Genomic DNA, 15116 nt, shown 5'->3' with positions numbered 1-15116 from the left:
TATAGTAAGTTAAAATGCAAAGAGAACAGAGTGTAAGGGTTTACTTTCTATAAAGAAGAGACACTTCTGAAGTGTCATTTTATATTTAAATACAAATAGGAGGGAGACACATGAAAAACTGAAACCTAGAGTGATTGTTTGTGAGCACAACTCCGTGATCAAAATGAAGGAGCATATGCAGTCAAAGGTAAATACATAAGCTCTATTCCACAGAATAAATCTAATTCTTTTAGGAGATTGAGATAAACAATGATAAAGGAAAAGTGTGATTAGTTGTCAGAAGTCAAGAAAGTCCCTTGTAACTCATGACCAAGAGATTTATCCTGATTGTATCAAAAGAAAAACTGTGCAAAATCTAATTTAATATGAAATAGCCCTAGAATAATTTTGTAATAAATTATATTTTTGTTAAACAGTAGACAGTAAAAACTATGTACCTGTCAGTGCATGAAATGAAAATATACCTTGATCCATACAATGTACTTTGTCAAAGGATAAATAAATAAAAAATAAATTAAAAGAATCAGTGATTGGTAGGAGACTAAGTAAATACTGCACAGTAAGTATTAATTTATGGAGTTCCAAGATGCTTAATCTGAGTGATAATGCTTCACTGACAAACATATAATGTGACAGTTTTTATTTGTATATTTATTGATCCACTCAATCATTCAGTGTACAGAAGTGTACAACATGATATGGGAGAAGTCAAACAAATAATATGAGAACATATATAGAAATAGCACTGTTTATTGTAGTGTACATCTCAGTAAAGATATATATGTAATCATAATAATACCAGAGTAAGAATAAGTTCAAATAATAATGTTGGTCATAATGAAAAAACAAAAGTTCATTAATGGACACTAGATTACTTCTAATGAAACAGTTTACTTTTTAAACATAATAAAAATATATAATTTAATTTATGATAGATCTCATTCAAGAAATCTTGTAGTCTGCAAAAGCAGTGCCTTGCTAGGAGTGCACTTAAGGTTTTTCTTTAAATTTTGTTTATTCTTGAAAACTTTGTACTTCTTTCGGGAGATGGTTGTACAGTTTGATTCCCATACATTTAATACTATTGCTATATAGTTTAGTAGAATGGGAAACAAGTCTTAACAGTTTTTTTAACCTTGCATCATGATGATGACTGTCCAGCTTCCTGTGCAATCTAATAATGTTTTATTTAATAAAACAGATACGTTCAAATATGTATTGGCTAGTGAGAGGCAGTATGTTTAATTTTTTAAGGAACAGCTTACATTTATCTCCTTGCTTTTTGTACAGGATTATTCTTATTGCTTATTTGCAGTATAAATAATTTTCTTGATTCAAAACTGTGACCCCAAAAAAATAATTCCATAGCATAGTACCGGTACTGAATGGAAAAGATCATAATACATGCATGTCAATGTGCTGGCATTTAGCTCATCCCTCACTGAGTGGAGCGTAAAACAAACTTTGCTTAGCCTGGACTAATCATGTCAATGTGTTTTTTTCCATGTGAATGTATCAGTGATGTCAGTCCCCAAGAATTTTGTTTCATTGACAAATTCTACATTGCTGCCAATTAGTGTTAATGTTGGAACCTGGGGAGTTCTGTTCTGAATGGTGCGGAAGATCAAGCATAGTGTACTTTTTGCATTTAGGAGTAGTCTATTTGATGCAAGCCATGAGTCTAGTTGGGTTGTACTCCTATTAATTGCTGACTGAAGAGATTCATCTGTATTTGATGTAAGGATATTAGTATCATCAGCAAAGAGAAATAGTTGATGTTAGGCTATATTCATTTATTTGAAGAATAAATGTAGAAAAAATTAATCATAATGAATAAATGTGAGCAAATTGCCCCAACAGAATACCAGAAGTGCTATGGAACAAGAGAAGATACAGCCAGCAGACTTTTGACATACACCAGAATCCAAAACATAATTGGAAAAGTTTTAAAAGTGAAGATATACATGAAGAACAGTGAGAAAATTGGGAAATCCCTTGCACAAGGAGAAAGCATTGACTAGTGCATATGAACACTGATAGCTGTCTGACATGCTTGGAAACAATGTTGCATGCTCTCTATTAGAAAGATCTAAAAATCAACAGGTGATCCCATTCCCACAAAGATAAATGTGGAATCCCAAAAACATTGCCAATGTCACTTCCAAACTGTAGTTTGTCTTCCCAAAGTTATCCCAAATATGCTCAGCAGTGATCCAATCTGGAGACATTGCTGAGTCCATATGATATACATATTCACTTGTGAGAACCACCTCCTTCTGATCAAGAAGAAGAATGGTGGATCACCTGCACCTCTAAAAACCACAAATAAAGATGTGAAGACATACACTAATCCACTGTAATTTCTCCACAACACAGGAACCCACTGCCTCTAAACTGATCTCTTTGCATTATATTCATGTAAGTGTAGCAGCCACAACTTTCAGATCCCTAGTTGATTGCGGAATGAGAATTTCTCCATAAACTAAAGAGGGAAAATTATACGTAAATGCCTCCAATCAGTTATTCATGCTATGATTTTGCTGTTACTGACTCCAGAATAAATTGTCCAATCTCCATACTGCTGTGAGTGAATCACACACTACCACACATCTGTCATACTGACCAAACAATAGTTAGGTGGCATTACACTGAAATCTTCACCAAGAGACTACAATCTGCTTACTACAAAAGTGCTAACACATTCGTGATAGTATGGGTTTAATGTACTAGCTTTAATTATGTCTGAATCATATGCATATATGCAGTACAGAGTGACCTACACTTTTCCCATACGAGGCTTACAATTCCAGTTTCTTGGGAGATTTTGATGGACAGTTACAATGACTGCTCAGCTTTTCTCCAGAAAAGCAGAAGGTAGACTGATGAGATTCATCTGGCAGTGATTCACTGACGAGAATGCCACCCATGATCTAGTGCCGTGTTTCTTAACATTTTTTTTTCTTTGGGGCATACCAAAGCACATTTCAAACTTTTTTAACACCCCTACATGTGATTTTTCTCCTAGATGCAAAAAAGCAACTACATAAAGTAAATATGATACATTTTTTATTATTATGTGTATAATCACATATAAGCATGAGCAATTTCTTTGAAATTGGACTGTTTCAAGAAATAATTTGGTGATAATTTTTTTATGTCCAGATATTTTATCTGTGGAAGATCAGAAGACATTAAAAATCTCACGAGACACTTGATACGTATTTTATGGCACACCAATGTTTTGGGCCACAGCGTTTGAGAAATTTTGGTCTAGTGATAGACATCTAGGGATATGTTACGGATTTTATTGACATTATTGTACACATGAAAGCATTTTAATAGAGAAATCTACTGATTTCAAGCAACAGCACAGCTGAGTGAAAAAGAAAGCTTTCCAATAGCAGTCAGAAAAAGACTCATCAGGACATTTGATAAGGAAAAAAATTATCGTTGGGAGAATATACTAAATGGTCATAAACAATAGCTTCAGTCTACCATCTCCATTATATTAGCTTGTTATACTTACGCACTTTGAAAACTATATTTCAAATATGTAACTTTATGGAAGACAAAAGTGTGTGTTTTCTGAATACTGAGTGTCAGCACAACAGTTATATTTATACATAACAGTGGCACAGTGAACACAGAGTGACAGCAGAACAGTTATGTATAAATATAAGTGGTATGATATGTAACTGATTAACTTATATTTTGCACCATTATATCAGGTTACTGCAGATAGCCACAAATCTAACCCTGAATGAAAAAAAAGTAATTTAATTTCATCACTAACCAATATCAATAAGTAAAAATTTCAACCATGCTGTGATCTGATGGTTAAGCGATAACAAAAGGCATGATGACCAAATCTTTTTTCTAAAATGCATAGCATTCTGTTTGACATAACCATAACATCATTCTGTTTGAAGATCTAAACCACAGATGTGATTAGTGAGCATTGCTTTCTTTTTTAAAACTGCATTCAGTTTTCAAGTGATGACCTCACATTCACTACTCCAGTCTATGCATCACTTTGTAAATAGCACTAGTAGGAAAACCTAAATGTGTTACTACATCCTTTTATGAGACAATTTGCCACATAATTAAGTCACCTTTTTTATTAAAAAAAAGGGACAAACACTATTTTATAGCGGCATATGAATTTCATTTCATAAAACTTATTAATTACATCTAAAATAAATATTAAAAATAACTGTCAGATATCAAAGCTATATCTTTAAATGAACTCCTCTTTTTTATTCCACAATGCTTAAAATATGCATGATAATATTATTGTACATAAAGACAGCAGAAAAAAACCTTTAAAATAAACATAAAAGCTATGATAAAGAAAGATAAAAATCATCTTATCTACCTGATGTTGCCCACATGCTCTTAAGAAGGAAATAAGATGTAGAAAATAAAAGTTTATGTAAAACAAGATACTGGAAGAGATTAATTAGTACGTGAAATGATTTATTATTTGTCTGATATAGCATGTTGAAGTAAGACAAGAACAGAAGTCGATATGAAGCATGATACTGAGTCAACAGAGGAGAAAAAGGACAATGGCATGTTTAATATAAACTGAAAATTTATATAAATTATATATGTATAGACTAAAATGAAAAATTTCTTGCTGCACAAGAATGTATTTTGAAAGGTAGATAGCTGTAACAATTTAGAAATTGAAATCTGGTACTCTACAAGAAATATGCTTGCACAGTGAATGAGTGAAGCAGACATGCTTGCATGCCTCATGCTGGCTATATGCCTACCAGTCTTAATGTCAGTGTTGTGGAGCCTCTGGCTGGAAGACCTGTGCAAGCGGAGATCCGTGAAGCTTCTTTTCAGTTGCGAGAACATGCCTGCACACAGTCAAACATGAGGTTCAGTTAGACTGTGGTTGTAGCAAAAACTGATGTAACATGTTGTCTTAATGATTACTAAGAAGCTTTCCACAGCAAAATGAAAGTCTGAGGTGACAAAACTGAAAATCTCCATGCAATTATAGCATTTACTTGCAGCTTTTTAATGAAAAGAATCTGTGAATTGTTTATGAACAAACTTTTAAAATTTCTCAGCCAAACTGCCATTCCAGCACATGATGATTGGCTACTTACATAGCATGAAAATGTGATGTAACATTATTAACAGAGATTAGTCTTAATGGCAATGCTTGAAAGTAAGAGGTGTCATTTTTTTCACAAGGTAGAAGCAGAATTCATGAGATATGGAACAGCATACTGAAAATTCTTTTCTCACAACTAATTAGGCAATAAAATAAAACTTCAGCTCTCCCTCTGTCTTCGCCCAGCAGTGAAATGTAGCTTAGACCTAATTAATAGATTGGAGTACAGCTGGAGTTTGGACGTTAATATCTCAAATTTTTCCCAGCTTTATTAAACTCATAAGGCTGCCAATGGTGGAGACTATATGGAAAATACAAAGTGGACTTACTTTCTGAAGGACATTCATACAGTTAGTACATGGAATCTCTTGGACCAGTATAAATTTATATTTAACTGTAACCTTGCATGAAGGTCCAGTATCTGATCTATGATTCAGTTCCAAACATGTAATAACTAAGAAATGTTCCATAGCATTCAGGCACAGTTCTCATTCCAATAAATCTCATAACATGTATTTTTCTCATGAAAAAGTAAAAGACATCAATATCAAGTAGCTATTTTACTCATGTCAATCCGAGAGACATTTTCAGACTACATGAGAATCAAAGCACTGGCCGCTGAGTCCAGAGATTAGGCATTGCTTTCCACCTGAAGTGAAAAATTTTAATTTCTAACTTTTAAACAAGAAGTTTTCAATAAATAAAACATTTTTAATAAATTGATTGATAAATATCTACATACGAATATTAAATTGTATTTAGAATTACTGAAAGACTGAATTGTCGGGAAATGTTACATTTACATAATAAATGATATGAAGCACTACACAAAAATGTGCTGTTATGTTCAACTTCTGACAGTTATCCAACTGAAGTAATTAATGACTCTTAGTTTCTAAATAGTTACTATTACCATCAGTTTTGATCACAAATTTATTTATTCTGGTAACTGATTTTGACCATGCCTGTGGTCATCTTCAGACCTATAAGTCATATACAAAGTCTGATCAGAGGGCTACATACATTATAGAAGTGGGCGGAGGCTCCAGTATATAAGTAAGATGTGCACTGCTCTATCTAACAGTGATTTACCACCAGAAGGAGGCTCCTGCTCATACAGCATTTTGGTAATTCATCACTTTATAATCTTTGTAATTTTATATAATTTCCTTTAATGTATGTAGCCCTCAGATCAGACTTTGTATTTGACTTATAGGTTTGAAGATGACCACAGGCATGGTCAAAACTGGTTACCAGAATAAATAAATTTGTGATCAAGACTGATTATAATAGTAACTATTAGTAATAACACTGATCACTGTCTGTTCCCATGATGTATTCAAAAGTAATCAGTTTCTAAAGATACTGTATTTCTGTTATTCACATGTAGTAGCAGTGATTTAATATCTAAAAAAGGAGCACTTCTGAGGAAGTGAGTGTTACTCACAGAAAATCATTAGGTATACTCTACCTATAGTGGATCCTTATTCATATGCATGGCAGTCACAAGGGGTTCACACTATTTCCCCAATCTGGCTATTACAGCCAGCAGCAAAATCACAACGGCAATGCCAGACATAAGATGTGAATAATAGTTCATGGCAACGCCACCACCAAAGTTTATATTTGCCCATGCCTTCAACTAATGGAGGGGGTGCACCTTTGAAGGTATTATTGGTTAGTGTTATAGATAACTGCATGAACAGCATCAAGTAACACCACAACAGCACAATATATGATCCACCGAAAGTATGGACACACACCTATGTAATACAGAACTGACCACTGCATGTCATGAGATTCAGACCGGACAGTATAAAGGAAGGTATGGAGAATTGGGCTGTCAGTAACGAAGCAGTGACAGCAGAATGGGTCAGTCAGAAGAGCTTAGTGATTTTGAATGTGGACTAGTATTTTGATGTCACCTGAGTAACAAATCCATCAGGGACACTTCAACCCTTGTTAATATGCCCAAAGTGACTGACTGTGATGCAGTTGTGAAGTGGAAACATGGAGCAAAAACCAGAACTAAATCAAGACCACCAGACCTCATGTACTGATGGACAGGGACCACCAAACACTGGGGAGGGTCATTGCAAAAAATTGCATTAAATTATTGGATGGAGTTGCTCATGAGTTCCAAAATGCTGTCAGCAGTCTTGCTAGTACAATGACTGTGTGCAGGATGTTAAAAGAAAGAGATATGTTGGTCAAGCAGCTCTACTGCAGTCAGTGCTAAGTGACACTTGAAATAATGCAGTAAAGAGTGACACCACAGAACTATGGATGGCTGTAAATGAGTAACTTGGAGTGATGGATCATGCTACACCCTGTGGCAATCTGACAGAAGAGTTTGGATGTGGCATATGCCTGCAGAACATTACCTACCATAATGTGTAATGTCAACAATGAAGTAGGGAGGAGGTGCTGTTATGGTATGGGGGTGTTACTTGTGGTTTAGGCTTAGTCCCCATATTGTGATTATGAAAATTCTAAATGTGGAAGCGTATGAACACATTTTACAGTTTGTGTACTGCATACAGTAGAGATAGTTTGGAGATGATGATTGCTTATATCAACATGACTAAGCACCCTGTCATTAAGCACCCAGCTGTGAGGCAATAGTTTTTGGACAATTATGTTCCTTAAATGGACTGGCCTGCCCTGAGTCCCAATCTAGAGCACCTTCAGGATGAGTTAGAATGTTGACTTTGCTCCAGACATGAGCATCCAACATCATGAAGATAATGCCAGGTGCATCATGCAATTCTTGAGGAAGAATAGGCTGCCATTCCTCCACAGACGTTCAGACCTCACTGAAATTGTACCCAGCACAGTTCAAGTGGTCATAAAGGTGAAAGGTGGATACTCCCCACATTAATGTCTACTTATAGGTGTCCAGCTAACTAGATCAGATAATGTATTTTTGACAGCTGTTCACAAAACATATTGACCATGATAAATTCCATTATCTATGACTGTGAAAAATACATATTCTCTGATCCTACAAAGGTGGCACGGCCTACTGTAACTTATCGTAGAAGTTCAGAGTACATTAGGGACAATATTATAGCTTAAATGATGACATACAAATATAGATCAGCACCAGAATATCAAGCAGCTTCCATTCATTAAAGAAATAATCCTCAATATTTTCAACTCAATGAATGGGCCACAATGTCCTCCAATTGATTGTATGGTCAAAGAAATTCAGCAGTGAAACCTTACTCCATGAAATGCATATCATTTATGAACTGATTTTTTATGATTGCAGAAACACAATTAAAACTTAACTCCCAGATTAGATAGATGCAACATAATTAAAGATGACTGGGTTAATGGGAAGGATGGTAACACCCAATACATCCATTGAACTATTGCATTTCTACAATTAATGGTACCCTGTATGATGCTATAACCATCATGTGTAAAATTACTAAATGATTCATTTACAAGTGTGTGATTTAACTACTCACTGAGAACAGTCATATAAAATTACTGATGTTAGAAAATTTTCTCCCACACGTGGCCACATTACTAACTTTTTAGCAATCTTATAAATTACATTAGAACAAGAGACTGAAATCCAGCAAACCAAAATTGTGCAGAAACTCACTAATAGAAGATCAAAACTTTGTAACATTAAATATCCTTCCACCACAATGGCATCTTCTTCTTATCGAACAGATATCATTGTTACCGCTTACCTCTCTCAATCTATGTGGCTGTGACAACCTTGAAATATCACATTAGATTGGTTGAGCATCCCATTTTTATCACTTTGGCAGAAAACATGGCTTCTCCACTCCAAACGGTTGGATCAGTTAAATGAAACTGTGACTGAACTAACAAGAAGGGTTATTTGACTTACAAAAAATGAGGACATGACCAGTTCTCTTCCCATCTCATTTGAGACATTACATATGACTGTTTCCTGGATGTATTGTAGTAGGATCTTCTAGAAACATTGCCAGGAAAACTATTTACTGTTTTTGTAACAACCAGCCAATGATATGGTGAAATGAAAAATTGTTCTTGGACTATCATTTTAATAAGATTAGAAAGCTGCCTGCCAAAAAAAGTTGTCTAAAATGCAAATATGAGACAAGTAATTCTTGAAACTGTACAAAAGAGATGACTGGAAATTCATGTGTGTCTCACTAAAGCACAGTGTTCAAATAATAAACATATGCCTAAAAGCAGATAGATTTATAATTACAAAATATGCTCATGAAATTGTAGATACAGTTGTGAGCTGGATAAAATTCTCTACAGACATAATCACCCCATCATCTGTTAACACACATGAAATTTCATTTCCTCTCACTATGATTATAATGAAGGTACTTTATCTGTCATGCAAGAAAACCTCTAACAGCACCATTAGGCTTGCCAATATTTGTCACATGATGCTCACATACTTGCTATCAGAAGCATTACATCTGCTATGCATCCTCAATGAAACATGGCCTACAGAATCTCTCCCAAAAATATGGGTATATCCATATCAAAGGAGGGAAAAGAACCTAGTCATTCTGTGTTTTATAAGACAGTTTTTCTTAGTTCCCACATCAGTAAAACTCTAGAAAGGATTGTACAAATATAACTGAAATGATGGCTGTAACAAAAAAACTTACAATACTGGACTCGTAATTGCTTCAGAGGGGGAATCAGGATTTATGACAATGATTCATGAGTAAAATCTTAGCCACATTTGTCTAGGGAATTTTCCTTATCATAGTCTTCTCTAATATCATAGCTGTGTATGATAGCATTCAAATTCCACGACTAGGAGATAAGCTTCGAACTCTTAGAATTCTGGATATGTTCATGACAGGTGTATACAGGCTACTTCAAACTTCATGGGCACAGATTTGGTTGCACACAAGATGTGGGCCAATGCAGAATACCATAAGGCTTGCCTCAAGGGATAGTCTTTAGCTCAGTACTGCATATCACATGTATTGCTGATATCAAAACGTGTGCCCTGAACTGTTAATATACTACAATATGCAGACTATTTATGCCTATACTCAATGGCCACTTTCCTCAATAAAGTAGATTGTGCTGTCACAACACTGGATGATTGGCTCATAAAAATATTGGATAGAAATGTCACCTACCAAGTACTTCATAGTGGTGAGAATGAAGTCTTTTGTGATGGCACTGTTGTGCAAAACATCCTCAGCCTTCTTACCACATCAACTCAGTTGCTTCTGATGAAGACAATGAAGGTAATCATCGAAAGCTTGAGGTTTTACCATTAACTGATGTAGCAAGAAGCCTGAGGATGTTTTATACAACTTCGTAATGGTATTTCCCTGCAAATGTACACAACATCTTCCATGGATGAAGTTGAAAGACCATACAGTATCAGTTAACTTGACTGCACAATTCATGGGATTAACTCACAACCCATGGAAGGAAGTAATATCAGAGTTTAATGTCCCATCAACAATAAAATAATCAGTGATAGAGCACAATCTTGGATACACAATCCATGGTTGATTAAAATGTCTACATTGAACATATTCTTCCAAGGGTGGAGCAAGTGATAAATATTCTCCGCATGTTGGTACATAATGAGTGGGACACACATCTCATCACAAAATGGTCACATTATTTTGATTGCTCACATTGAAATGCAGTGACCAGATGATATTAAGATATCTATTGATGGGGCAGTTACAACTGATCAACCTTATGATGGTAGTGCCTTCTATTTTCCTCATCTCCAAGCATAGTTTAACTACACAGAGTCAGAATATGATTAGTAAGACTGAATGGTTGAAATTTCTAGGCATTCAGATACATAGTAAACTGTCATGGAAAGACTATGTTCAGGATTTTGTTCAAAGACTTAATGCTGGTATTTTTACTATTAGAACAGTATCTGAAGTAAGTGATAGTTTAGACACAACAAGTAGTCTACTTTGCTTATTTTCATTCACTTATGACATATGGTATTATATTTTGGTATAACTCTTCTCATTCTCAAAGGGTACTTTTGGCTCAGAAATGGGTGGTTTGGGCAATAAGTGGTGTAAGTTCGTGCATCTCTTGTCGAACCCTGTTCATTAGTTTGGCTATTCTGACACTGGCCTCTCAATATATACAGGGTGGAGAAAAATTGTGTCATGAAATTTTAACCTTGAATAGCTTATGTCAGTAGGAATCAAAATTACCAATGTTGTGTAGGTCCATAACGCACAATTTTTAAACTACGGGAACTTGGTGCCACATGTTCCAATTGGGCACAGGATTGCTCTGTTGCCAGATGCTCTGGACAATGCATGACCATGAATGCTTTGCCTGCCAGAGATCACAATGTATCCAAAACATCCCACACACTTGGTGGTAGTGTGCCAAACTTCCTCTCTGGGGGTCTGAGGCAAATCCGTCATTGTCCTGACACATCCATTGTAGTTTCATGATAAGACGTGCTGGGAACAAACCCATCAACAGCTGTTAGTTTGCATACAGAAAGTCTTTTACAAAGGGCCTTTTTTGTAACTAGGACATTGTTTACTTAAAGCAGGTGCTCAAACTGGTGGCCCTCTGACATGACAAAAGATTGGTAACATCGAATGGTGTTTTTCCAAACTCTTCCAAAGATTCCTGGCATTGCCCTGATGTGATTGGCAGCATGTTGAATGTGATCTATTAATTACTTTTTGTTTCTAGGTGTTTCACATTTGGGTGGGTGAACTAGAACCTTGAAGAACCCTCACAGGAAAAAGTCTGGTGGCGTGAGGTCTGGTGGTCGCAGGGGCCACATCCTATGAGCACCTCTGCCAATTACCTGGCCTTTGAAGAGTTCATTTAAATATCTGCACGCAGCATGACTGTTATGTGCAGCTGCCCCATCATGCTGCAACCACATGTATAGCCAATTGTCCTGGGGAACATCTTCCAGTAGGCCAAGTAGAGTTTCTTCCAAAAAGTGAAGTTAATTTGCCCCGGTAAGTTGAGGAGGTAGGTGGACTGGCCTAATCAGATGGTCACCCACAATGCCTGCCACAATGTTGAACAAAAATCGTTCCTGGTGTCCGTGGATATATGTGACATGAGGATTTCTCCTTGCCCAGTGATGAATATTTAGTGTGTTGTAAAGGCCATCCTGATGGAAGGCGAACTCATCGGTAAACAACACAATGGCGGGGTAGTCAGTATCTCATACAACACTTTGTAGAAACCACCAGCAAAACCCTAGCCTGTGTCCATAGTCTGCCACAGGAATTGGGTCTTGGATAGGGTGAGAACTAAATGGATGCTGGCCATCATTCCTCAAAAAAACCTCCCAGACTAACTGATGAGTGACCCCAATGTCATGTCCAATCGCTCGAGTACTTGTCGTAGGTGCTTCCTCGAAGCGCTCAAGAACAGTCTCTTCAAATGCAGCATGCCATCATATTCGCGGTCTTCCAGCATCACCATGATATCCTGCTAACGAGCCTGTTTCACCAAGTCACCAGTGAATTGCTGTAAATGTTTCCAGGTGTGGTGGCATCTTGATGGGTACCATTCCCCATACAACCGCCAAGCTTAAAGTGCATTACTGTCAGCTAGTCCAAGGACAAAAACCATACCTTGTTGTTCTCCAAATGAGTACTGTGCCACCATACTTACTATATGACTAAATCACAGGTGATGTGTGTGTGTGCTCTGAAGTGAAGCTTATGTGTGAATGCCTCTAACATGAGGTGGAGACAAACAGCAAGACCTATTCGACACATAGGCGTATTACATTGGGACAGTAATGGGGCAAGGGACATTTGTATTTGTGAACCAACAACCATAGTTCTGCCTGTCAATTGATGAATGGCATCAGGGCAATCCCATGGCCAATCGGAGTGTGTGGTGCCAAGTTTCCATAGTTCAAAAATGGTGCATTGTCGACCTACAAAACATTTGTAATTTTGATTCCTACTGGCATCAGCTATTCCGGGTTAAAATTTCATGACACAATTTTTCTCCACCCTGTATATTCTTTACTGTCATTTCTTATTAATAATGTCAGTTTATTCCCAAGAATTAGCAGCTTTTGCAGCAATCCAATATACATTTGGATCACACTTACTTGTCTTTTTTTCAGAAAGGCATGCAGTATTCTACTGCATCCATTTTCAATAAGTTACAATAGGAATTAAAAAATCTTACTAATAATCCATGTGCTTTCAAATCTAAACTGAAGAGTTTCCTCATGGCTCATTCCATCTATTCTGCTGAGGAGTTCCTTGTAAAATTAAGCTGATGCCTATGTTATATTGTTGAATGTGTTTACATGAAATTATAGCTTAACTTTTTAGGATTCATAAACATTTTATTATATATGTTATTACTTTTCTGTTACAATTTCATGTACTGACACATTCCATGATCATGGAGATATGCCCCTCAATTTGGTCCTATGGAACTAGACATGTAAAGTAAAAATAAAAAATAAAAAACTCTACTTCAGAAAATGTTAGTGTTTATGACAGAGGCAGTGGCTATCATGTAATTTCTTACATTTATCAGGTTTCTAGGACATAATGGCGTCTTAATATTTCACTCATTAATGGCCAGTTTTATAAACTTCACTGACTGGAGATCAATTTTGCCTTAATTCCGAAAATGAAGCTAGATCATGAATTTTCTGTGTCATGTAACACTAATCTTGGATGAAGAAACAAGGTTCAGTATTGATCAAAATTAACATGAGATACACTTGGTAACACCACTAAAAGCAGTTCCCAACACAATTATCATACTTTCATTATAGATATTGATCATACATCATAGATACACATTAGTTGTTTTTGATAGTTTCATGTTGTAAAGATACAGGGAAATATTCTGAGGAAGGATCATTCTTCAAACTTCTCCACAGTTGAAAAAGATTTATTGCTGGAATTTGTCTTGGGCCAGTATCCTGCAGCATAAAATGCTTAGTATTAATAGTAGCATACACACTGTACTCTGTGGCAAGTTTCTTTGGTTGGTTTTAGCAAACATTCTCACAGTGTTTATTCATATTGTTGCATAGTTTTTTGTCTAATTGAAACTTTAGTTTAAATTGTTTATCTTTTAATTCCAAGAACTGGTCTGCTCTGTCACAGAACATGTGGGGAGCTTGTTGTAAATCATTGACAACAATCATTGGAATCATCAGACAGTACCATAAACAAAAAGAAACAATACAGTTTATGATGACATAAGCTCTTGAACACAGAGTATGTCCCACTACAGTTGCCAGTGGGCCAGAATGCTAGGAAAGCAGCAGGTGATGATTCAGGCAGTATGGTTTCAAAACTTAGTTCATGACAAATACTAAACTGCACAAAACAAATAAGGAACACTTATTTGAAAATCCACCATTTTCCTCCATTGTGACACAGAAGTTTGAAATTTAGCTCAAAATGCCTACAATCTGCCGCTGTTATGGTGTAAAAGCATGGCATCCTGAGACATCACCCTCAGGCTCAGCAATGGTTCAGATAGCATGGTGTTGAAAAAAAGAGAGAGAGAGAGAGAGAGAGAGAGAGAGAGAGAGAGAGAGAGAGAGAGAGAGAGAGAGAGAGAGGCCACAGCTCAGAAGTTAATGTGACGGGTATAGTCGATTAATGATGTCACACTGGCGACAAATCTCACCACAATTTTGCCCAATGCCACCATGGATGTGTCACACAATGGGAAGGTTGTCACTCTCCCCTCTTACCCACATCTCATCCCTTCCTTTGACACCTCTGCAATAGAGATCAGACCACCAACACCTAGCACTGAAATCATGCAGCTCTCTTAATTGGCCAAGAAAACCATTTAAGATGCACCACCACTCAGAACTGACAAGAAAGGGCCTTAGAAGGTGACATAAAGGGCACCAATGAAACCATCGTTTCTCTTGGTGCATGTATTACACACATTTCATGGTCAAAAATGACAGTTTGTGATGTGCAAGAGAACAATTTTCTTGCTAACCTTTGACACTGCCAACATCCCCCAG

General features: G+C 36.3%; 1 protein-coding gene across 1 annotated transcript in view; it reads right to left on the bottom strand.

Moving 5' to 3' along the window:
- LOC124556243 (potassium voltage-gated channel unc-103) overlaps positions 1-15116 on the bottom strand; it is a 700301-nt gene that overhangs the window by 97899 nt on the left and 587286 nt on the right. The window contains exon 15 of the mRNA XM_047130231.1: positions 4779-4868. Within this exon, the coding sequence (XP_046986187.1) occupies positions 4779-4868 (90 nt within the window). The remainder of the gene's footprint in view (positions 1-4778; positions 4869-15116) is intronic.

Source organism: Schistocerca americana, chromosome X (genome assembly GCF_021461395.2).
Source record: "Schistocerca americana isolate TAMUIC-IGC-003095 chromosome X, iqSchAmer2.1, whole genome shotgun sequence".
NCBI classification, from domain to species: domain Eukaryota; kingdom Metazoa; phylum Arthropoda; class Insecta; order Orthoptera; family Acrididae; genus Schistocerca; species Schistocerca americana.
The sequence above is the reverse complement of the archived record's forward strand: the minus strand, read 5'-3'. Positions and strand labels throughout refer to the sequence as shown.